Source organism: Trichosurus vulpecula, chromosome 8 (assembly GCF_011100635.1).
Source record: "Trichosurus vulpecula isolate mTriVul1 chromosome 8, mTriVul1.pri, whole genome shotgun sequence".
Taxonomy (NCBI): Eukaryota; Metazoa; Chordata; class Mammalia; order Diprotodontia; family Phalangeridae; genus Trichosurus; species Trichosurus vulpecula.
This window is the reverse complement of record NC_050580.1, coordinates 30,730,175-30,755,971: the sequence shown is the minus strand read 5'-3', so window position 1 is coordinate 30,755,971 and position 25,797 is coordinate 30,730,175. Positions and strand designations below refer to the sequence as shown.

General features: G+C 42.0%; 1 protein-coding gene across 3 annotated transcripts in view; it reads left to right on the top strand.

The window, feature by feature from the left end:
* The window catches only part of CTNNA3 (catenin alpha 3), a 1,949,360-nt gene that overhangs the window by 63,188 nt on the left and 1,860,375 nt on the right, over positions 1 to 25,797 (top strand). For all 3 annotated transcript variants that reach the window (XM_036734544.1, XM_036734545.1, XM_036734546.1), the window contains exon 3: positions 21,698 to 21,890. In XM_036734544.1, the coding sequence (XP_036590439.1) occupies positions 21,698 to 21,890 (193 nt within the window). The remainder of the gene's footprint in view (positions 1 to 21,697; positions 21,891 to 25,797) is intronic.

Here is a 25,797-nt window from a genome sequence, read left to right as displayed (position 1 = left end):
GGCTAATGTTCTTGGTGGTCTCTCTTATTAATTCAACTCAATAAGCATTTACGTCTCTATTATATTACTAGTACTGACCTAGCTTATATTCTAGTGTGAGGGGAAGCAATATATACAAAAGTAAATGGGCAAGATTCAAAGTAAAGTATTTTTTTTGGGGGGGGGTGGAATGCACTAACAATGGAGGAATTAGAAAATTCATTTGGAGGAGGTATCATTGTGACTAAGCTTTGCAGGGAGGTGGGATCCTAAGGGCTACAAAACTAGAGATGGGCCAAGGAATTTCATGTACCGGGATCATTAGGTAGAATAGTTTGGCCAGCTGGAGGATAGAGTCCATAAAGAGGAATCAGATACAGTTAGCCAGAAAGTCCAAGCCAGATTGAAAAGGGCCTAAAATGCCAAACATAAACACTTACATTTTATTTCATAAGCAATAGGAAGCTTCATAAGCAAAGGACTGACATGGTCAGCCCTATTAGTGCAGTGATGTCCAAGTTACGTTTTTCTGATGATATCTACAATCTGGACGGGTCATTAGGAATAATTTCTGAACAGCTTTGGTAGTTGTTGGGGTCTGGTATTGGAGGATAGTAGGCTTAGTTTTTGATGTACTAGGGCAGATCAGAGAAACCATCTGGTGTTTGGTGATGCATTGCTCACCATCACAGTATCAATTTGGGAGGTCATAACTTTGACCAAATTAATAAAGTACAAATGCCATAAATAGCTACTAGGAGAAGCTGGGATATACTTCTCGTTTAAGGTTGACATCAGATAAGATAAATACCCTTTCTATGACTCGTGCATCAGGGTTGGGAGAGCCAGTTTGTGATAGAATATTGCCCTTGTGGGTTCACAGGCCTGACCCAGAAAGGCTATTCTCATGAACCTACAAATGAGGCAGTTTAGCCTTCTCTTTTTGCTTTTTTCACTTTGTGAGAATGCTAATTTTTGTTTCATTAATCTCTTCACTCTTCATTGAGTTGTGTTCATAGATTCAATAGAGATGGATTCATTTTCTCTCATTTCTTCTCACTCAGCGCTTCCTTGAGTTAGTGTCCCTATAATACCTACTTCTTGGCATTTGACAAGCTCTACCATTGACTAGAATGATTAGTGCTTGCTGTGGTGTGGGCAGATGATTGAATACCAACACTCTTGAGTCTGCTGGTTCAGTACTTGGAAGGGCTTCCCCACCTCCCATTTGTTTGTCCAGGCCAAATTTTGAAGGGATTATTGATCTCATTTAGAACCTCTGCAGTGTTCCAGGGCTTCATGCCATTAGAACGATGCCATCTGTAAAAAAGGGCATCTGGAGGACTTCACCATCTATGGGTTGGGGGAAGCTTCTGTCTTTCATTTGTACTCTGCTGAACCACTTCCATCTCAAGGGAAAACACCTTTGGGGAGTACACGTTTCCACGTTTTATGGATATTAAGGTAGAGAAGATCATGGAACAAAGTTATCTTCAGTTATTACATCTTCCAAGGAATATTACATTATTTTAACTTGTACATGGGAGACATCTTGCTGGTTGCATTTTAAGGTGGCATTTTTCTCTACCAAATCAATTTTATTTTTATAACTGGCAAACAACAGACACCATGGGATTTTGTATCATCTGAACGTTTTAGCCAGTTGTATGATTGTAAAGATCTGGTCTTGTTCCCTTTTCATATCACCATTAAAGATACCCTTAAAAAGTGTGAAACTTTTCGTGAAGATTCTCTCACGATGGGAAAGTAGGCTTGTTGGTCAGTTGCTATTCCTGTCTTCTTTGTTGACTTTTTTTTGGGTAATAAGGTTCATGATTTTTTCCCAAACATTCACTGTTATCTCCACTTAAAACGGATCAATCCCTCAGTTCTCTTAAATTTTTATCACCTCTCCCACTGACCTCTACTGTTTATATTTGATCAAGTGAAGCTATTCCTCTCATCTTTATCACCACATCTACTTCATCATCTAACACAATAGAAACTGTGATGTTTGGATCCAAATGGAGTAGCTCCATTGTCCCTGAGGAGAGAAAGGTTATAGAAATCTTAACAGATCTTTTCCATTTTTCATCAATTTATTGTCCTTTCAGTTTTGTCCTAAAATGATTTTGGGATGACCTGGCTTGCCAAATGATTTGGATCGCTTCTCAAAAGAGTTTGGCTTAACTGTCCAAAGGGGTGTGTGTGTGTGTGTGTGTGTGTGTGTGTGTGTGTGTGTATCTGGGATAGATATTCTACATGGATAATGAACTGAGTCCATGAGTGAATGGGAGACCTAGAAAAAGTGCATAGTAGGAGTGAGTCACTTGCAGCATCTTGCAGGATTGCACAGGAAAAGCAGCACAAAGGATATCATCAGGAAGATGGATGATCAGAAAGGAATTGGGCATAGCAAGAGCAAAGGCTGACCTACGGAGAGCTAGCTTGTGTGCACCATGGCTATCCACAACATGTCAGATATAGAAGGATGCCTTCAGTGTGTTGGGTGGATGTCCTGCGGATGATGTATGGGAGGATACAGACAAGAGGTCCCCAGAATGAGAGGTCAGGGATGTATTTGGATCCTTATCATCGAGGTGAATGTCTGTGGGAACAAGATCATCAATCCACAAAGCACGAACAGACCTGGATACTGCTGAGCATTGATGTTTATCGAGGAGGAGCTCATATGAGTGATTTTACATTTTTGGAGAACTAAAAATGAAAACAAAATGTAAAAAAAGTCCATTTCTTAACAGTTGCTTTGAATCATATGATTAAGATATTGTGAATGTTTGCATTTTTGCTGTACAAATGTCGGAATGTTTGAAAACCACAATCACCAGGCACGTGCATTACAAGGGCCACCTTGAAACCATTGTCAATCATGGCAAACAGTCTGTAGAAACAAACCTCATATTACCTCTCATTGAAGTATTAAGGCTGTTTTCTGACTTAGACTTTGTTGTTGTTCAGTCATGTTCAACTCTTTCTTACCCCATTTGGGGTTTTCTTGGCAAAGATACTGGAGGGGTTTGCCATTTCCTTCTCCAGCTTATTTTACAGATGTGGAAACTGAGGCAAGCAGGATTAAGTGACTTGCCTGGGGTCACACAACAAGTATATGAGGCCAGATTTGAACTCAGGTCTTCCTGACTCCAGGCCTGGAACTCTATGTACCATGCCACATAGCTGCCCAATTTAAACTTATTTTCTATTTAGATTACTAATCTTCTCATAGGTTTTCAAATGAACTGACTGTCAATATTTGTCAGTCACTGTGTAGAGTTTCTGTGATACTTTAGCTATAATGTTCTGGTGGTAGAAGAGAGGAATATTTGAAGAGATTTTTTCCTTACGGAGATTAATTTGTATGTTAACATTGTTAAAAACAAGGTATTAGATGCCATTGAAATTTAAGTAATTTATTATTTAATAATAAATGATATTATTTAATAATAAGTGACATAATAATAAGTGATTATTTAATAATGTGATATAACAATAATAAGTGATAGTTTAGCCAGTAAAAATAAATATTTATATCATAATTGTTGTGGTTCAGTCATTTCAGTTGTGTCTAACTCTCTGCGAACCCATTTGGGGTTTTCTTGGCAAAGATACTTGGCAAAGAGGGGTTTGTTAGTTCCTTCTCTAGCTCATTTTACAGATGAGGAACTGTGGAAAAAGGGTTAAGTGATTTGCCCAGGGTCACACAGCCAATAAGTATATTAGGTCAGATTTGAACTCAGGTTTTCTTGAGGCCAGGCCTGGTGCTCTATCCACTGTCAATTGGTTAGGTGACTTGAAAAGAAAAAAAAAATTCTGTCTCACACCAAGAAAGCTTGTAAAATTCCCTGCTGTTTTTTTTTTCGCATTTTGGCAGGGCAATTGGGGTTAAGTGACTTGCCCAAGATCACACAGCTAGTACATGTGTCAAGTGTCTGAGGTCAGATGAACTCAGGTCCTCCTGACTCCAGGGCCCGTGCTGTACTCACTGTGCCACTTAGCTGCACCCCTTGCCGTTTTCTACCACATATTTGTGTGAGTGAGCTTTTTCAATTTATTCTTGCTTTAAATCAAAATCCAGAAATCAACAATATGGGACCAGATTTAAGATGGTGTTTGGTGTTGAGCCAAATATTGCAAACCTTTGTTCAATATGGCATATTTGCATATGATAATTTTATTATGCTAAACATCTTCCAAATTGTAACTTATTTCAATAAAAATGTTGCTTATAGTAGACAAAATTTGTAAAATAAATTAATTATAGTCTTGCAGATAATAGTAAACATATGAGGTCTTACTGGATTATTTTAATTCTTACAGAATGTCCCATATAAAACATCTATAATTCTTTTGTAATTGGAATGTTAAAATTGTATACTCAGAGTTTTATTAATTATATGTAGCCTAAATATTATCTTTTATAATTATAGGTATATAATATAAATTTTAATTTGGAACTTTTGGGTGGCAGAAGTTATCATTGTAGTTATTGTAAGCACTTAATGAATAATTCTAAAAGAATATTATGAGTCATACCAAATTACCCTGGGGGTTATAGCACATTTTTTTTTTTTGGTTGAAGTGGGTTTCGTGGAACAAAAACCATAGAGAACCGCTGTCCTGCATCAAGTTGAGTCCCCCAGCCTCTATGTGTCGGGGGTAGAACTTGAAGGCAGCTCTTTCTAAATTGAAGGTCAGCCCAACATAAGCTGCCTCAATAGTTTAGTAAAAACTGGAGGAAATTCTGGGGACATTTAATTCGATGAAAAAGCATTTTTGAACATCTTTGCTCCTCTGATTGGAAGGCAAAGCCAGGAACTCCAAATCCTCCATTTAAGGAAGGGGCTCAGGACAGACACCCCATTTCTCGCCTGGCTACACTACTCAGGGACTTTCTGACTTCTCTACCCACAGGGGCTGGCACACATTAGGTACTTAATAAATGTTTATTGACTATGACCATGACATCTACTATGTGTAAGGCATTGAACTAGGTCTGGGGGACAGTAAAAAAAGGAAATTCCCTGACTATGAGGAACTTATGTTCTCCAAATTAGTAACTGATATTTAAAGTTTACAAAGCCCTTGATATATTTTCACTCGTTTGAGCCCAACAACCACCTAGTGTGGCAAGTAGAGTATGTGTTGTTAGGTAGGGAGTGAGATACAGAGATAAAACAGTTATTAAGTGTTTACTATATGTTCGACACTGTGATAAGCTCTGGCGATAAAAAGAGGGTCCCTACTCTCAATGTACTTACATCCTAATAGGGGAAGACAAAGCATAGAGGGGAGGTGGAAAGGAGTTGGGTAGGAGAGAGAGGTGGTACAGTGGATAGGGTGCCAGACCTGGAGTCAGGAAGACTTATCTTCCTGGGTTCAAATTCGGTTCAAATCATTTACTAGCTGTGTGACCCTGGGCAAGTCACTTAACCTTGTTTGCCTCAGTTGCCTCATCTGTAAAATAAGCTAAAGAAGGAAATGGCAAAACACTCCAGTGTCTGCCAAGAAAACCCAAAATGGGGCCATGAAGAGTCAGACACAACTGAAATGACTGAACAACAACAACAAAGGAGAGAGAGAGAAGACACATGGAATCATCTTGGGGTGGGAGAGGTTAATAGTGAGGAGATGGAACATTCCCAGGATTGAGTTTGAACTGGGAGCTTTTTAGACTTGAGAAAGCTGAGGCTCAGAGAGATCCTGTAACTAGAACTTGGTCCCACAGGTAGTGAGCAACAGAAGCAGGAATAATTCATTCATTCATTCATTCATTCAACATTTATAAAGTGCTTACTACATGCTAGGCACTATCCTAAGCACTGGAAATACAAAGAAAGGCAAAAAACACTGCCCCTACCTTTAAAGAATTCATGGTCTGATAGGGGGAGATAGCATACCAGTATCTCTACATATAAGATATAAACAGTGTAAATGGAAGATAATTTTAGAGGGAAGGTACTATGGATGGGACAACTGGAAAGATCTTCTGAAAGTGCTTTTAAAATTTAATTTCTAATTTAATTTTAATTTAATCCAATTCTAACCCAACTCTTCCCAACTCCAAGACTAAATTCTGCCCACTTCTGCTACTCTGTCCCCTTGAATTTTTCTTTTTGACTGGACCCAATCCACAGAATACTGTGCTATGGAACCTCTCATCCTTTGAGGTTCACACTATTCCAATTTATCCTGACCCTGATGGCCTTTATCTATTGACTACTTTTGCAGTCAATGGAGAGCAGCAATTATTCTGCTCCTTGGAGACCTGGGGCCACCAGAGGTCACACAGTCAGGATGTGTCAGAAGCTTATTCCCAGGTCTGTGTCTCCAAGGTCAGCTTCTTACCCAGGACTCCATTCTGCCTTTCTCCTTTAATATTATTCATTCAATATTAATCCTTGCCTCTAGCCTGGGGCATTTGCTTATGGCTAGGCTCTTTCAGGTTTAGATTTTGTGTAGGAGTAGGAACTCTGTGGATTAGAGAAAACAAAATGTCAGCTGCCTTTCTTTATGGGTTACACGTTAATTTTGGGGGGAGACAATTGGGGTTAAGTTATTTAACAAAGGCCCACATAGCTAACAGGTGTCTAAGACTGAATTTGAACTGAGGTCCTCCTGACTCCAGAGCCAGTGCTCTATCCACCGCACCACCTGCTGTCCCGTGTTCCACATTTTAAGGTCTTTGTTCTTTCCTGCCCTCTGAATGACAGCAAGGGTAGGGGGGTGGTGAGGGTGGGGCAGAGAAGGGCTGTCCCTGAGGTTTGCCTCTGACACTTAGCAGCTCCAAGTCTTGGCCTCAGGGGAACAGTGGTTGTTCTGACCCTGAACTGAACAACCAGAACACCCAGAAGAAGATGCTGGGAGGAGGAGGGAGGATTCTGCAAGATGGCGGAGTAGGGCAGAAAATTTCCAGCTCTCTAGATTTTTCTCCATAAAAGAGATACACTAGCGCATCTGGGAGAACATAGAGCTGTGAAAACAAATAAGAATAGGGGCAAAATGGAGGTTCTCTTGGGACAATCTGAGGAGACCTGAAGAAAAATCCCAGGACGAGATTTGGTCCTGGTGAAGAGTAAACACCTCCAGGCTAGGGTCCAATTTAACCACAAGCTGCAAGCCCTGGGTATAGCTGGGTTGGGATGCTGCCCTGGCAGCAGGAACTTTAATCTTCGGGACTGTGAGGGGAGTTAGGCTCCTGACCTGGGGAAGACTGAGGGAACCTCTGCTGACAAGGAACACCAGATCCAGTTGTGCTGGGGAGAGCATCGGGGCGAGAAGAAACCAGCCCACACCCAGAGAGTGCAGAAGCAGTGGGGCAGAAAGCTGTGGGCACTTACAGGAGGCTGGAGGTTTTGGTTTGAGTTCAAGGTCAGAGGGGCGAACTGAAGAGGATCAGAGGCCAAAGGCACCATCCCTTACCCCCCAGGACAGAGGGGATTATTAAAACTAAATTATTACCAAAAATGCACAGGCAAAGAAGAAAGAATCCAACCATAGAGATCTTCTATGGGAATAGAGAAGACCTGGGTTCATCTTCAGAGGAGGATACTAAAGCAAAGAAACCCTCTTCTACCCCAAAGAGTAATGTCACCTGCCCAGAAAGAATTCATTGAAGAACTTAAAAAAGACCTTAAAAATCAAATGAGAGAGATTGAGAAAAAATTTAAAAGAAAAATAAGAATAAAACAAGAAAAACCAAGAAGATTATGACAAGAAATCAACCAATTAGACAAGGAGATCCAGAATCTTAAGGAAGACTGACTCCTTGGGAATCAGAATTGCACAAGGGGGAGCCAGTGAAGTTATAAGAGATGAAGAAATGAAAAAATAGAAGGGAATGTGAAACATCTCATAAGAAGAACAACAGATTTAGAGAACAGGTCAAGAAGAAGAAACAGAAGGATAATTGGACTACCTGAAAATTCTGATCAAAAAAAGAATCTTAATACAATAAAACAAGAAATAATTAAAGAAAATTGTCCTGAAACATTAGAACAAGGAGGGAAAGTAGAAATAGAAAAAAATCCACCTGTTACCACCTGAGAGAGATCCTATGAGGAAAACCCACAGGAATATTATAGTCAAATTCTGAAACTCCCAGATCAAGGACAAAATATTACAAGCGACAAGAAAAAAAACAATTTACATAAAATGGTATCACAGTTAGAATCACACCAGACCTAGCACTGGTGACACTGAAAGATCGCAGGTCTTGGAACATTTGGAACAAAAGAACTGGGCCTCCAGTCAAAAATATCATACCCGGAAAAGCTAAGCATAAATTTGAACAGAAAAAAATCGTCATTTGATCAACTGTCAGACTTTCAGAACTCCGTTAAAAAACCCTGAACTCAATAGAAGATTGGACATATAAGAGCAAAGAGAAATATAAGGTACATACCAATGACCAGTTACAAGAGACTCAATGAGGATAGAGTGTTTACGTTTTATGCATGAAAAATGTAAAACCTATGTCTAAGATTGCTACTAGTAATTAGGTGACTTGTAAGAAAACTTGGGGTAGACCTGAGTATGATACGATGATAAAAAGTAAAACCATTCAAGAAGAGATAAAAGAGTAACTATCTTATACACATGAGGTGCAAGAGGAAGAACCAATACAAAGGAACTAGATGGGGGAGGGGGGCTGTTAGTCCTGGAAACTTACTTTCATGGGAAATGGGTTTAAGAGGGGAATATATATATATATATATATATATATATATATATCTATCTAGAAGAATATAAAAGTCTTCTAAGTATAGAAAGAAATGAAACTAAGGGGATAGGGAGTGGGTAGAGGATAAAGGAGGGATCTTTAGAGGGAATAAGTTAAAAGGGGGTATAGAAGGGTGTTTAGATTTAGGGGAATGGGAGGATAAAGGAGGGAGTTTTGCAAGGGAGGGGGATGGAATAGGTCAAAGGGGTGCACAAGAGGGTGTTTAGATTTAGGGGAATGGGAGGGTAAGGGAGGGAGTGCTGGAATGGGGGGTAGGTTAAGTAATAGGAGGGCCTTGAGGTAGCAGGTAGAAGTAAAGTGAAGGAGTTAGGAGAGATAGGAAAAAAGAGATATGAACAAACATAAAAAGATTAGGAGTAGAGTCTCTTGGAGAAAGTATATGTTTATATATGTATGTATATATGCATGTATGCATGTATATATATGTATATGTCTATGTATATACCAATACCTATATGTAAATATATCCATGCTCAATTGTAGCCTTGGGGTACTGGGTAGGGGGAGGAAGGGGGAAAAAGAACAAAGTAAAAAATGCACAGCAGAGAATAAAAGAAAACATACAAGGAAGCAAAGAAAAGATGGGCAACTTTCAATTTAAGGCACAATATTTAATATATAGGCTTTCTTGAAATGATAAGTTATTGCTATAGATTTTGAATCCTCTCCTATGTCCTGCTGTACACATGACATTTTTTTCTTTTCTTATTTTATATTTAAGTTTAATGTTTAAGTTTATAATATTTCTTTTTCTTTTCTCATATATTTAAGTTTTAGCATTTGTCTAAAATAAAAAAAAGAAAAGAAACCTAGAATTGTGTTAAAAGAAGAGAAGATACTGGGGGCAGAGGCCACCCACTCACTTTCTCCTTTTGAGTTCTCTTTGTAGTTTAAGGGTATTTTGTTAAAATACTAAATTATGAAATCAAATAGCAGGCAGGTAATGACTGCAGAGAGGCATTCGGCTATGCTGGGTTTTCAAGGATCATTTGGAAACAAACTATGTGAAAGGAGTGTTGGGAAGAGAAGGGAAGCAGGAGCTGATGTGTGCTGCTGACTGCTCGGAGCTAACATTCTGGAACTTCTGTGATTTCCTCAGCATATGGAATCTTTCCACTGCTGCAGGTCTCCGCCTTGGGAAGTCAGAGAATCAGAGACTTTAGAGGTCACCTGACCAAACTCCTTTATTTTACAGTCTGTGAAGCCATAGAGGGTTAAGTGGAAGAGTCAGGATTTGAATTCAGGTCTTGTGACTCCAAGTTTAGAGTTCTCTTAATCTTTGTGACTTTTGGTAGCTAGAAAATTCACCCCCTGGTGATGAACCTTCATAGATTGCTTTTGGACTGCAGACATCTAACCAATCACTGGGCCTATATTTGAACTTCTGTGAGGAAGAAAGCTAAGGGCAGCTAGGTGGCACAGTGGATAGAGCTCTGGGTCTGAAGTCAGTAAGATCTGGATTCAAATCTGGCCTCACACACTGATCAGCTGTGTGAGCCTGGGCAAGTCACTTACCCTGTTTGCCTAGTTTCCTCCTTTGTAAAATGGGGATGATAGTAGCACCAACCTCAAAGAATTGTTATGAGGATCCAATGAGATAAGATATTTAATAAGTGCTATATAAATATTATTATTATTTCCAGCTCAGGAGGAACTAACAGAGTTTTTATTCCTTTGCCATAGTCTTTGAGAATGTGGAATAACCTCTGCCCCAGAAGAGGACTTTAGGATAAAGTAGTATTTATTGTATTCTGAAAGTTGATAATTTGTTTTTTTCCCCATCATAGTTACTATGGAAAACTATTCAATTCATCTGCAGAGCAAATTCTTGTTCAGGTATGGGTTGAATTAGATAGCCACTGAAGTCATTCATTCATTCATTCACTCATTCATTCATTCACTCACTCACTCATTCATTCATTCACTCACTCATTCATTCATTTATCAAACCTCTACAATGTGTCATGCACAGTGCTAGGTGCTGGGATAACAAGGCCAAGGTTTCATCGAGGAGGTTCCATTCCACTAGGAGATTCTATAAAATGAGGATGTCAACTGTATTCTGTGTGTGATAGAAAGGCCAGGCGCTAACAAGTGTGTAATAATGAATTTCCATTGTGAAATTCTACCACAGAGGTTACTGTTGGGATGAGATTCTAGCACGACCTTAGGCAAGTGAGATACTATTTCCTGGTCTCAGTTTCTTTTTCTGTTAAGTGCTGGGGAGACATGATGGACAAAAGAGACTTAAGGCCTCTTCTGGGTTTATTGATCTGTGATTGGAAACATCTCAGAAGCACCTCACTGTTGGACTAAGATCAATGTCAGCATACAAATTAATTGTAGAACTAGGTCCAATCTAAGGTATTTAAACTTGGTTCTTGTTCTAGAAGATCAGAAGCCACTACTCCCTGCCCTCCTTCCTGACTCTAAATCCCGCACTCAGCTCCCAATCTAGCTGCCTAGCCTGCTTCCTGTGTTTATGGACTCTGAAATTCCTTCAGCCCATTCCAATCTTTTATCATTGCACATTTCCCTATGCCTTATGACTTCCAAATCCTGTTCCTCTCCAAGAGGGTCCTTCATTTCCTCTCTCAGTTCTTCCCAAGGCCATCTCCCCTACTCTGACCACATTCTCTTCCCTTCCCTATTTGGACCATTGGTTGACCAGTTCAACTCTGTACTGCCCTCTACTGTTCAATCCCTATTGCAGATCACACCTTGTCAACCCCAAATCCTGGACTACTCCCTCATCTACTTCCTTCCATCCTGTTCTCGACTTGGTCCCTTCCTACCTTTCTATCTTTTTATGCTTTAGTGCCATCCATGAATTCCACAAACCAGCTACCTTGCCTACTTCTGCTCCTCTCCTTGCATATTAAATATACCTAAGTGCAGGCAGTAGGTAGTGCAGTGGTTAGAGTGCTGGCCCTGGAGTCAGGAAGACCTGAGTTCAAATCTAGCCTCAGACACTCACTAGTTGTGTTATCCTGGGCAAGTCATTTAACCCTGCTTACCTCAGTTCTCCCATATGTAAAATGAGCTGGAAAAGGAAATGGTACTCCAGTATCTTTGCTAAGAAATGAGATCACAAAGGGTCAGACATTGACTGAAAAAAACTGACCAACAACACCTAAGTACATGTTTATGTAGGTTTATATAGTTTGTCTAGACCTTAGTACATGCTACATCCCCTCGCTAGATTATAAGCCCTTTATAGGGAGAGACTGTATCTTTTTTGCCTTTGTCCCCTCAAGCCTCACCCAACTTCTTTCCCATGGTAGATGCTTAAAATTTATTTGCTGAATTGACTGGGATTCTCACAACGGGATGATCAGGGAGAGAAGATGCCCACTCAGGCTGTCACTACATAAAGTTGTTCACCGGGGGTAGCCTTTGAGATACCAAAGCAGGGCCATTGTCAGCTCAGAAATGGAAATGAAATCACCTACTGCCAAGATGATGTGTTGCCACATTGTGTAAAGTTCCTATTGCAATTCGCACTAATAATTTGTGGGGTAGCCAGTTCGGGGCATCATTTTGGTTGTCAGTGTCCTTAGAATCTAGCAAACATTCCTGATCGAGGAAAGTACAGAGTAACCCTTCTCTTTCCGAATTCCCTGTGCTTGAATCTGAACGAGGCTTCATTTTAAAGGCATTGATTTCAGAATCTTTAATGAGTAAGAAATTTAAATAGCTGAGTGCTTCTTTTCTCTGTAGACCCCGATGTCTCCAGCTTGAGGAATTTTCATATTGGTGTAGCCCAGCTTTTTAAGTTGAGAGCATTTGCATGAAGAAGCTGTCTAGGCATGACCCTGGATTGATGGAGAGAATGTTGGTGCAATCTGCCTGCCTTTGTGAGGGGGAGAGTTGGTGTGAGAGGGAAAAAGCACAAAACATTGTTCTTTGATTTACTTATAATTCCAGATGCTCTTTGGGATTCATGTCAGATAGGTGTGGAGAGAAAGAGAAGGACTTCACAAGCTGGAGACAGTAGGGGAAGCCAGCTTCTCAGTATGCCCCTGATGGCCAGTTTGCCTCCCTAGAAACTCGAGGGAATTTCTCTTCGGGTGAGATTTGGGCCTCTCTTTTTGAGGCGAGCTGTCTCACTCCCAGTGGGAGAATTCATTCACCCTATGTATTTTGTAATACATTCTTATCTGTAGAGCCTCTCCCAGTTTTGCTTGTTTTCCTTTAACAAATGAGTTTACTCCCTATTCGTTATTTGTGACGGTCATTTTAACGGCTTGGAGGTCTCCTCCAACTCTGCGATCCTGTGAAAGAAAAACCAAGGAAAAGGAAGCATGATGTAGTGGATCGAGCCAGGCTTGAAGTTGGGAAGCCCTGGGTTCAAGTTACTCCTCTGACATACGCTGGCTATGAGACCCTAGGCAAGTCACTGCCTCACACTGTTCTAGGCAATTCTTCTCAACTCTAAGTTGCTGAAAAGGTGCCAACCTGCATTAGTAGAGGGAATTTCCGCACCTGGGAGTTCCCTATACCAATGAAATCGTAGCTCCTATCTCTGTTCTTAACTTTGTCCTTTTAATAATAGCTAATAATAGTAATAACAATAGCTGTCATTCATATAGTGCCTACTATGTGCCAAGCACGGTGCTAAGGGCTTTATAATTCTTATCTCATTCGATCCTCACAACTGGGGGAAGTAGCTGCTATTATAATTCGCATTTTATAATTGAGGAAACTGAGGCAGAGAGTGTTGCCCAGAGTCATGCACCTAGTAACTATCTCAGGCTAGATTTGAACTCAGGACTTCCTGACTCCAGGCTTCGTGGCTCTGTCCACTGTGCCACCTAGCTTCCAGCTGTGAATGGTACCCAAGTCAAAGAATAAAACTAGGGTACAGTAAAAGAGCTGAAAGGTGGACCATAGTGAATAGATCGATAACAGCTGATCAAAATGGAAAGGGGCTTGCCAAAGCAGCACATATGTGTATATCAATATACACATGCACACACACATGCTTACATATACACATGTGAACATACATATCTATATCTGTATCTATATTTATATCTCCACATATACCTAGAATAGCAAGAAAGAAACAGGGAAACAATGAATTAAACCTTTACTAACCCCTAGACTTGGAGTCAGGAAGACCTGAGTTCAAATTCAGCCCAACACTGAGCTAGCTGTGTGTCCCTGGGCAAGCCACTTTCCCTCTGTCTGCCTTAGCTTCTTCATTGGTAAAAGGAGATAACACTTACCTCATTGGTAGGATCAAATGAAAGAGCATTTGTAAATCCCTTTGCAAACCTCAAGGAGTTATGTCTGTGCTAGTTATTGTGATCATTATCATTATGTTCAAGTCCTGGTGTTTGATGCCCTTGCACTCCAGACCTTCAAGGGAAGGCTGGCTAACTACATGTTGAGTATGACTTAGAGAGGATTTCTGTACAAGAGTGGGTTGGGATTGGAGGCCTCAGAGGGCCTTCCTAACTCTTTTGTTGTGTGACTCTTCATCCTTTTCCCTCACTTCACACTACTGAGCTGTGATCACCTCCTGTCAATACCATCCTGCAACATCTCACCAATCCATCCTGTCCTCCTCATTCCTACCACCTCTGTCCTATTACAGGCCCTCATCACCATCCACCTGGACTATTGCAATAGACTCCCAATGCATCTTTCCGTCTTCATTCTCTTCTGCCTCCAATCTACCCTGCATGCTGCTCCTGGAGTAGTTTTGGTATTGTCTACATAGATGTGGTCTCATCTCCCCTTTGCTTAAAACTCTTCAGTCGTTCACTATCTCCCCTTGAATAAAATTCCAACTTCTAACAAAATGGAACATATAAGGTCCTCTACAGTCTGCCACTACCCTCCCTTTCCATGCTGCAGCCAAACGGGACGATCTTCTGTTATTGGAATGTCTTCCACTTCTGCTATCTCTGTACCTTTGTGTATGGCCATGCCTAGGATGTCCTCACTTCCCCCCTTTGCTGACTGTGTTCTTAACAGTCCTTCAAGGTCCATTTCAAATTCTACCCCTTCTGTGATCCCTATTTTCCTTACTGAAATTCACATGACATTTTGTTCTCTGCCTCTTTAATTCACTTTTTACCTCATAGTGTAAATTGTATTTTTTTTCTCTCTCCCTTTCCCTCTCCTCTCCCTCTCCCTTTTCTCCCCCCCCTCTCTGTCTCTCCCTCTCACCTCCCTTTCTCTCTGTCCTTTCCTCCTATTAGATTGAAAGCTTCATGAGGACAGCAGCCATGGTTTATCCAAGCCTTCTCTCTTCCTCAATGCCTTCCTTACCTTAGTGTTCTTTCTATAGAAAACACCAGTACTAGTCATCCCATAAAAAGAACCATCTGACTTAGAGGGGGTAGATGTCCCTATAGATCACCCAACCGAGCCTCCTGACTCCACATATGAGGAAACTATTAGGGGAGGCTAGACCCCCATATTCTGCTCTTGTCAGAGCGCATTTAGAGTATTGTGTTCACTTCTGGGGGCTATACCTTAGAAAAGACAATGGTAAAGTAGACAGTACCTGGAGGAGGACAGCCATCATTGCAAATGGTGGGGTTGAAGGAACTGTGGATGTTTGGTTTGGAGAAGAGAAGACTTGGGATGGGTCAGATAGCTCTGTTCAAGTATTTCAAGAGCTGTCTTGTGATTGAGGACTTAGACTTTTTCAGAGGGCAGACCCAGAAGCAGTGAGGTCATAAGGTAAAGACTGCTAAAAATGAGAGCTGTCCTAAAGTGGATCAGGCTGCTTTGGGAGGCAGACAACTCCCCATTACTTGATGATGCCTTGTCAGCTATGTTGTGGAGGGGTCTCTTTTTCAGATACGTCAATGGCCCCTGAGGTCTTGGTCAACTCTGAAATTCTGGGATTCTGTGAACCTGGAGGTCACACAGATAGTGATGAAGCTGGGATTCAAACCCAGGCCCTCAGACTACATGTCCAGGGCTCCTTCCACTACTCCCTATTGGTAAAGCAGTAAAAATCCCAACCTATTGGACTGTACGTTCCTCAAGGGCAAGGACTATCTTTTGTCTCTTTTTGTATCCCCAGAACTTAATACAGTATCTGACACATAGCAAACATTTAGTTAATGCTTGGTGACTTGGTTATCTCAGTGATGATGAGAAGGAATTTGGGAAAATTCAGAAAGCTATCTTTTATTAAAATCCTAAACCCTGAGACATTGGGGACTTCCTTCTAACCATGATAAAGAGTACTTGTTTGACATCGGAGGCCAAAGCTATCTTTGTTGGAGAGTCACTGTAATACATTTCCTTTCAAATTGGGCACCAGACAGGATGCCCCTACCCTCAGTGCAACTTAATATAGTTCTAGAAATGTTGGCAATAGTGACTCAAAATGAAAAAAAAGGAGAAGAGATAAAAATATATGTATTTTTTTTTTGCAGATGACATGATTGTATATCTAGAAATCCAAGGAACCCAACCAAAAAATTACTAGGGGTAATAAATGAGCCCCATAAAGGTATGGGATGTGAGATAAATCCACAAAAATCAATTGCATTTCTATATCCCCATGACACTCAGCTAGAAGATACAGTGAAAAAAGAGAGGCCATCACAATTCTGACACAAAACATTAAATACTTGGGGAGTAATTCAATTTGGGACATAAGAGATTTATTCAAAGAAATGCAAAAAGCCCTGATGGGAGAGATAAAGGAAGACAGGGAGAAATGAAGATATAAAAACCTTGCTTCTGGCTGGGAAGATGGCACCAGTCCCTAAATTAATATTGAAACTTAATATAGCAGCAATTAAAGTCCCCATGGGGTATTAGATAGAACTTGACAAAGCACATTTTTCAAACATATCATAGAGCAGGCCTGATCACAACTATATGTGTTTTGGTGAAAACTGGAAGATCAATGCAGTTGAAGGAAGAATCAAGGAATGGAACCACACTCACATCAGAATAATATTAGCTCCTATTTCTATAGACATTTAAGGTTAATAACACCACAGTCCTAGAAGGTAGGTGGTACAAGGATTTTTATCCCTATATTAGGGAGAATGTAACTGAGGTTCAGAAAAGTAGAGTGACTTGCCCAAGGTCACATAGCTACTATGTTTTGGGGCTGGGATTCAAGCCTAGTGATCTTTCTGGTTCTCCATTAAGAACTTTCTCATTTTAGGTCTTGCCCTCTTTCTGCCACACTGCCAAGAACTTAGGTTAGGACAAAACCAAAGTAATTCTGGGAAAAGAGTTATTAGGGGATGCTGTTAGATAAACTGAATATTAATACAGGAAAAACATTAATTTGGATTTATAATTCACTTAGTTGCATCTGACTTTTCGTGACCTCATTGGGGTTTTCTTGGCAGAGATACTGGAGTGGTTTGGCATTTCCTTCTCCAGCTCATTTTACAGATGAGGAAACTGAGGAAAACAGGGTTAAGTGGCTTGCCCATGGTCACGCCGGTAAGTGTCTGAGGCTAGATTTGAACTCAGGAAGATGAGTCTTTCTGACTCCAGGCCAGCACTCTATCCACTGTGCCAACTGGTTATGCCGTATACCAAATTCCAAATGAGTTAGTCAGCTTTAAACAAACAAAACTTCCAGGAAAAATCTAGAAGAAGCTAGAATAGTATTTATTATAAGGGTGGGGATCCACCTCTCTGCAGCTGAATATGGATGCCTCAGACATCTCAACTGAACCTGAGGTATGAACTATGTGTGAACAAGGCCTAGACCTCTAGTGAATTATGAATCAAAAGTGTAAACTATGTGTGAAGGGATATACTGTAAGTGTATTGCATTTGGCTGAAGAGTTAATTGTCATACCTATGGGGCTTAGATATAAACAGTCAGCTAGTTCAGCAGCTAACATTTCAATGGCAGGCCAGTCTAGTGATGAAACAGCATCAGCCAAGCCCCGAGTACTGCTTGGAGGGGAGGGAAGAGCAGAGGACCTGTCTCTTCCCTCCACCTTGACCACAGAGGTCCTTGTGAACTTCAGAAAACTGGAAGACTTGGACTTGAAGTAGCCCCAGAATAGAAATGGCTGGTGGTAACCTCTGTATCAGCCAGGCTCACTGTGGAAGGGCAGCTTGAGGTCTCTACAAGGAGCTTGGCAGAGAGTGATTCCTGTGATGACCCCACAAAGGGAGAAAAGGTCTACAGAGCTATTTAAAGTCATTCATTAGGTCTAGTCCATTCCCATTCATGATGATCTTGGAAGGGAGCACAGTTTCTGTTGACTGTGCCCTTGAGGTACCAAGGGCATGACCACACCAGGATGAGACATCTCAATAGAACTTTAGTGGGTGGTTAACCAGAAATGGAACTAGGGGTGTGCATGTATATGTGTGTATGTGCACGCACACATGTACACGTATGTGTGCACATACACACACGTGCACCTGGGGCAAATATCACAAACCTCCCTTGGGCTAAGTGGCACAGATAGTGGCCTCAGTTTGGGGTGGGGGACAGGCAGACAGAGACCTTGGGATATGAGTCCACTGTTTTGGAGGTCACACCCGGGAAATGAAGTTGCCACCTGGTAGCTGGGGGAGCAAGAACCTGAATGGGCAGTGGAGATGAGAAGACTCGCCCAAGATAGCACTTCTAGACATTGGCAAAGCCAGGATTTAAACTCAGGTCATAAAGGATATATTTAGAACTTGAAGAGACTTCGAGGTCATCTAGTCCTAGGGTTAGATTAGGCTTCCCTTCCCCTTGCGGCAGCTGGGAGGTGGAGTGGGCCTGGAGTGAGGAAGACCTGAGTTCAAATCTGGCCTCAGAGCTATGTGACCTGGGGCAAAACTGCTAACCTCTGGTTGCCTTAGTTTCTCCATCTGTAAAATGGAAATAGTAAAAGCACTTACCTTCCAGGGTTGTGGTAAGACTCAATTGAGATAATATTTGTAAAGTACTTAACACAGTATCCTGCCCATAGGAGGCACTACCTAAATGCTTATTCCTTCCCTCCCTCCCTGTTCTGTTGGTTGGGGTCTTCAGACAGCCCTTGTTGGCTCTGAGGGTTTGGATGCACTGGGAGCCAGGTGGCCAAATCTCAGACCTTGCCTGCTTCACCTTCCACTCATTCTCCCCTCTTCCTCCATGAGGAGTCACTCCCCTGGACTACAGAGCCACCCTATCCACCCTATCACCCCCTATCCCTCCTGAAAGATCTCTGCAGAACATCACAAAGGCCACTGGTGGCCCTCTGATTTAAAGTTAAGAGGGAGGTGTCTTATTTTGATAAAGCAGTTAAACTTAAAAAAAACCACATTCAAACCAGATGCTTGATTTCATCAATGTAGGGAGCTCTGGTAAGGAATTCCCTCTAGTAAGGAAGCTAAGTACCTTTTCTGATGCTTGTCCTAGAAAATTTTCTGGGGGCACTGACAGTGACTTGCCCAGGGTCACACAGCCAGTATGTATCTGAGATAAGACTTGAATCAAGATTTTCTTAACTCCCAGGCCACCTCTTTATCTGCTCTTCCACACTGCCTTTCAAGTTTATAATATAGATGTTTATAAAAAACAAAAGTATAATAGCTCACATTGCTATGGCACTTCATTGTTTATATGAAAGTGCTTTTCTCATAAACCCTTGAGATAAATAGGGAAAGTATGATTAGCCCCATTTCACAGATGAAAACATTAAGATTCAGAGATACAGTGACTTGTCTTTAGAGGTATTCGCGTAGTTATTCGGCATGAATAGTAAGCATCCTAGGCCAGTGGTAATTGGGAAATAACATCATATATATTTAACTTAATTCTCTTTATCGACTCCTTACCCAGTTCTGCGAGTAGGAATCTTTCCACAAAAGATAGTTGACCTTGGACGCAATGGTGCTGGAGGAAAGGGTGGTCTATCTCCAAGACAGTTCTACATGTGACCACTTGGGGTCTGGGGGGAAGCTAGGCCCTAAGAAATGGGTGCTGTGGCAATGGAGTAGAGGTGGGCCTGAGGACCGGAAGGGGGGTCATGCAAATAGAAAGAGGGGAGCTACAAAGTGCAGTGGTTTCTAGATCTCTCCTGGGAGCAGTCACACTCCTGTGGATTTTGGCACCCTGGGACAAGGGTCTGATCACCCTGCCTTTTCCTTATCTCAGGGTGAGCCATCCCAAAGTTTATACTTCCTGCCCTTTGGAGCCTTGTGTGAGCGTCAAGGGATGCTTATGTTCTGTATTCAAGAACAAACACCCTCAGGTTCAGAACCTCGTCAGATTTCCTGTCCAGTTGCTTGAAAAATAGACTTCTTGTCCCTGTCTACCTTTTAAAACAAATTGAAGTTCTCTCATTGGAGACTTGCTGAAAAAATGAAGACTCACTCAACCCCTAGGTGTAAAGAATTGGCAAGCCATGCTTACCTCTGCAATGAAACAAACCGCTGGAAGTTTTCCTTGACTACAGTCAAATCAATATGAAGCCATTTTATTAGGGAGCCATGGAGACATTGGTGCAGAGGGAATGTGGAGCCAAATGAAGATTTTCCACGTTGTGATGTGATGGTGGCGGGGGGGGGGGGGGGAAGGGGAATAGAAGCCCAGTGTTCTCCCACATGCTCTCGCCATATTTCTTTTAGTGGTAGCATTTCTAATAAAGAATAAAGCTTTTCTGGAATGCACTCATTTAAATTTGACAGCCTTGGCTGTTTTTGGGGAGATATTTGAAGTGTGGAGGACACACACAATAGAGGAGGAATGTGCAGTGGGAAGATACATAAATTTTACTGATTAAAATGAATTCTGAAGGCACTTGGTAGACAATGATGCTTTCTTTTTGGTTTTAAGCAAAAGTTTGAGAGTTTGAGGACTTTTTTTTTTTTCCAATTTGGATTTCTGCCAGCGGCTCCCAACTCTTGATACTTAGAGCATGTGGCTTTAGGGAGATTTGGTTTCTTGCAGCAAAACCAGTGTAAGACGTGGGAAAGAATGCTGGCATATCCGCTAGGTGGTGCAGTGAGTAGAGCACCGGTCCTGGAGTCAGGAGGACCTGAGTTCAAATACAGCCTCAGACACTTGACACATGTACTAGCTGTGTGACCTTGGGTGAGTCACTTAACCCCAATTGTCCTGCCAAAAAACCAAAAAAAAATTAAAAGAATGCTGGCATAGACTCAGAGGTCCCAGGTTCAAATCCTGCCTCACACATTTACTAGCTCTGTGACACTGTGCAATTCATTTTGATTCCCCTGGGCCTCAGTTTCCTCATCTGTAAAATTGGGGGTTGAACCGTTTGGCCTCTGAGATAGTCTCTAACCTTCTCGTCATAGATCTGGGATATGCGATCTGTAGTCTATGATCTAAATACTCTTAACAATTGTAGAGATCTGTGAGCTCGCTCCCCAGACGCTTATTGCGATCCATCCATACCCATCTATCTTGTGTGACTTTTGCACACACAGTTAGTGTCAAAGGTGGGATTTGAACCCTGGTCTTTGACACTCCCAAGCCAAGCCTCTACTTCAAGTTTTACCTGGCTCTAAAATCCTAAACAGGATAATCTCTCCTTCTTATTCTTCCTTTCGATCAGAAGTTCAATGGGAATTATGATGACCAAGCCCACAGCTTCAGTTTTACCCTGGTGGCTGGATAAAGAGGGTCTAGCCTCCAGAATTCCTAATGCTCATAAAATAATTTTCATACTTGTATTCACAGGATTATAATTTTAAGATAGATGGGACTTTGGAGTTCATCTAGGCCAATCTCCACTCATTTTTAAAATGAGAAAAATGAGACCCACTGAGGAAATGCATCTTGCCTGAGGTTACACGTGTAGTAAGTAGTGAAATAAACTCAGATGCATGGGCTCTCTCCCCTTTATTGCATAGCCAGTTTCTGAGGTTGAGATATTCCAGACCCTGAGATATCCCTGAGACTGAGATATCCCAGAACTATTCCCTTTTCTCTTTTTTCACTTTATGGCAACTTTACGGCAAAGATTTCACCCTTGGTAAATATATTGTCTGTTTTCATTTTAGGTTACCACACTGGTGAATTGTCCCCAGAATCTTTCCAACAGGAAAAAGGGACGTTCCAAAAGAGCCCGAGTTCTTCTTGCTTCTGTTGAAGAAGCCACATGGAATTTACTGGACAAGGGGGAGAAGATTGCCAGCGAGGCCACGGTCCTGAAGGCCGAGCTCATGGCAGCCCTGCAGGAAGTGCGTCAAGAAAGTAAGTCCTGAAGCCATTGTCCTCATCTGATTGCAGGGAGGTATCCAGGGCGGGCGTCAGACAAGCAGGGCTTTGGTTGGTTTGTTTGTCCTAAGAGTTGTAGGTAAGACGTTCTGGGCCATTCTCCGTGGGAGGCAGAGGTGCTCCTTTAGCTAAGCAAATGTCTAATAAGGGCCCCAGTTCTTACCTTGGCTGTCGATTAGGTGCTGGGGCAGCTAGGTGGCACCATAGTGCAGAGAGTGCCAGGCATGAACTTAGGAAGACTCATCTTCTGAGGCAGGATTTGAACCCAGGCACAGTGCCTGACACATAGCAGGGGTATAATAAATACTTGTTGACTGACTGTATGCTTTTTAAGTGTTAATTATTATAATTGTTGCTTTATTACTGCTCGTAAGTAGTTTCTCTGGTCCTCATTTTCCCATCTTTCAGATGGGGATGATAATGTCTCTAGTCTCTATGTCACAGAGCTTTTGTGAGGATCAGAGGAAGTGAGGCATGTCAGGAGCTTTGTAAACCACCAAATATCACATAAATATCGGTTACTGTTGGCTCTGTTCTTTACATAATGTGGAATCCTCTGCAGAGAATGTTAGAGCCCCAGGAGGACATGGAGGTCGTAGAATTCCACCCCTCCTTTTCCAGATGGCTGACAATCTTAAGAGGACAGGAGGCTGACTCCAGGCTGTGCTGATAATGAGGAACAAAACTGGGATGAGAACCTAGATTCTCTAACTCCAACGCCAGTGGTTTTCCTAGTGTACCTTTAGTCAGCAATGAAATCCTTGAACATAACTTTATTCCTAGGGTGGACAGCAAGGGTAGTATTGGCTGGATTCCACGAGCTACCAATATGATGATCACATAGTCATGTTGTGAGTTTCCATTTTTCTTTTTCAGTGGCTGTTTACTAGGGATTAACTTCTATTGACTCCTTCAGTCAGTTGGTCGATCTGTCAGTCAGTCAATAAGCATTTATGAAGCACCTACCAGGTGTCATTCCAGAGGAAAATAAGTTGTTTTTTTTCCTGACACTAATTCCTCCCAATCTCTGCCTTTGCTTGAGGTCCCTTGTGTAAGATTGTCCCAGGAGCTATCGGGGGAGGGGGCATTGCTCTGTTTACTTCCTGTCCAGTCTTTCCTTGGATTCTGATCCCCTCTGGCGGGTCATTCAGCACCTAGTGTATTGGCCCCGACAGCAGCCCCCAGGCGTCTCACTGACTGTGTTCACCATATACACAGGAATCTGGAATCTGGCATCTTTGGTGATGGAAGGCCAGTTGGGCTGCTGATTATGGGCTTGCTCCTGGCTATAGCTGCTAGCACAAGAGGCTGCTGAATGACATCTGCTGCTGTGAATCCTTCCCCCAACCTCACACCACCCCTAGGTGCTGAGCACAGCGATCGGCACCGACAATGCCTTGTTGCTGTTATCCAGTTGTTTCATTTGTGTCTGACTCTCTGTGACCCCATTTGGGGTTTTCTTGGCAAAAATGCTGGGGTGGTTTGCCATTTCCTTCTCCAGCTCATTTTACAGATGGGGAAACTGAGGTAAACAAGGTTAAGTGACTTGCCCAGAATCATACAGCTACTAAGTATCTGAGGCCAGATATGAACTCAGGGAGATGAATCTTCCTGACTCCAGTTCTGGCACTCGAGCCACTCTGCCTAGCTCCAGATAGGAACTTAGTAAGGGCTTGTTGGATTAGACTAGAGAAGGTGAAGGGTTTGAGTTGTGATTGGGAGGCAAACTTGGCAATAGAGTGGGCATGGGAGGTGCTGCTTGTTGAATAGAAATGAAAAAAAGGGATTGCTCTCCCAGTTAATTACTTTTAAAAGATATTCTAGAAACAAACCATCCAGTGGGAGTGCCAGGTCACCCACACTATCTTTCCACTGTGTTTTACACAAGCCCCTCGCACCCAGCATGCATTTTGCAAAGATAAAAGAGGGTCTTCTCTGGGGAGCAATCTCCAGGGGCTCATCTTCTGTTTCTTCTTGACTTCCTGCCCAGTGAAACTGCAGGCATCCAGCGTGGGAGGAAAGCCGTCAAATGGCCCCAAGTCCTGGAATGTGGAGCCAGGCCAGTGTTTATGCCTGTGGATAGCAGAGCAGATAACACTAATGACTCAGGGAGCAAGAGCTAAGGGGAGGTTTTGGGGGTGGTTCCGTGGGCAGGGTGAAGGGGTATTTAAAAAAAAATTCAGACAGTTATGTGGGATATTGGCTGGCCAAGACCTTGCTTTCTTTTTTAAAAAATAAGTTTTTATTGATAGTTTCTGTTTCTTACATCATCATAAATATCCCATGTATTACTGTCCCATTCCCTTCTAAAGAGCTATTCCATACAACAAATTACATATATGTATATGTATCTGTGTGTGTGTATGTGTGTGTGTGTGTGTATGTATGTGTGTGTATTAGGTTAAGTGACTTGCCCAGGGTCACACAGCTAGTAAGTGTCTGAGGCCACATTTGAATTCAGATCTTCCTGACTCCAGGGACCCTTGACTTCTTTTTGCCTCAGTTTCCTCAATTATAAAATGGAGATGGTAACAACACCTACCTCCCAGGGTTGTTATGAGGATCAAATGAGATAATGTTTATAACATGCTTAGCACAGTACCTGGCATATAGTAGGTGTTTAATAAATGCTTGTTTCCTTCCAGGGGCTAAAAGACTTGGCATTAAAGGATAGACTTTCCCTTCTCTATGAAGGCTATGTTTTCAAGGAGAATTTTGAAATTCATTTATTAGTAATGACTAACCATAATATAATGCTGTAACAGCAAGCCCTGGCACACCCAAGGTGGCCTGCTAGCACAGGTTCTTTGATCGGATTTTAAAGGAAAGATAACTTTTAAAGGGGTCAACAATCTTACTTTAATTCATTCACTAGTTCAGGGGAAAGGTCAGCACCCTGAATGTGGAGAACGTACAAGGAGAGAAAATACAAGCAGAAAAATGGGCACAAAGATCAACAGACAGGGCTCCAGCTGTCTGAACAAGGTAATACAACTACCTACACACACCACCAGATTGGGGGAGTACGGATACATGAGAGTACTTGCGGTGTGGGGGGGGGGGGGGCTCTGAACAAAAGGCTACTCAGAGTCCTGTCCAGGGAATCAAAAGGTCCTTCTCATAAGTGAACCCAAAGCAAAATACCAATCTCAGAGTATATAGACACTTCTCAGAGCCAGAAGGCATCACAACCCTGTGACTCAGTGCCTTATTAGCTTAGTACCAAAAAGTGTGAAAGCTTTCCTGCAAGCAAGCTTCCCCATAAGCAAGCTTCCCCTTTAAGCAAGCTCCTCCCCCAATGGGCTCTATGTGACTCAGGACGTATCACAACTGCGAGCTGGAGCTCAAAGCAGTAAGACGTCTGTGACTGAATACATGTGGTCACACAGGCCTATTAATAGACAGGGAAGATCTTCATATTCTATTAACATTACAAATGCCTACCATGTGCCAGGCACTATGCCGAACTCATTTGATCCCCGTAACATCCCTGGGAGGTATGTTCTATTATTAGACCCATCTAACAAATGAGGAAGCCAAGGCTAAGTGACTTGCCCAAGGTCACAGAGCTAGTAAGTGACCGAAGCTGGATTTGAACTCAGGCATTTGTGACTCCAGGCCCAGTGCTCTATCCACTGAGCCACCTGGCTGCCTGTAATATGGGAAGTTGCTTTTGTCTAGCAAAGCTGCTCGGTGTGACATGATGTTATTTCAAATAGACCAGCCTCCTCTTTCTTGTCTTAGTGGCTGAGATGGCTGTATTGCCTAGTTACCTGTTTACAGAGATGCGCTAGGAGCATGTTGGTGTTACCTGAACAGTAGGAGTCTATGAAAATTAACAGTCACACTTGACTGCTCTTTGATTTGAGGCTACAGGCAGCTT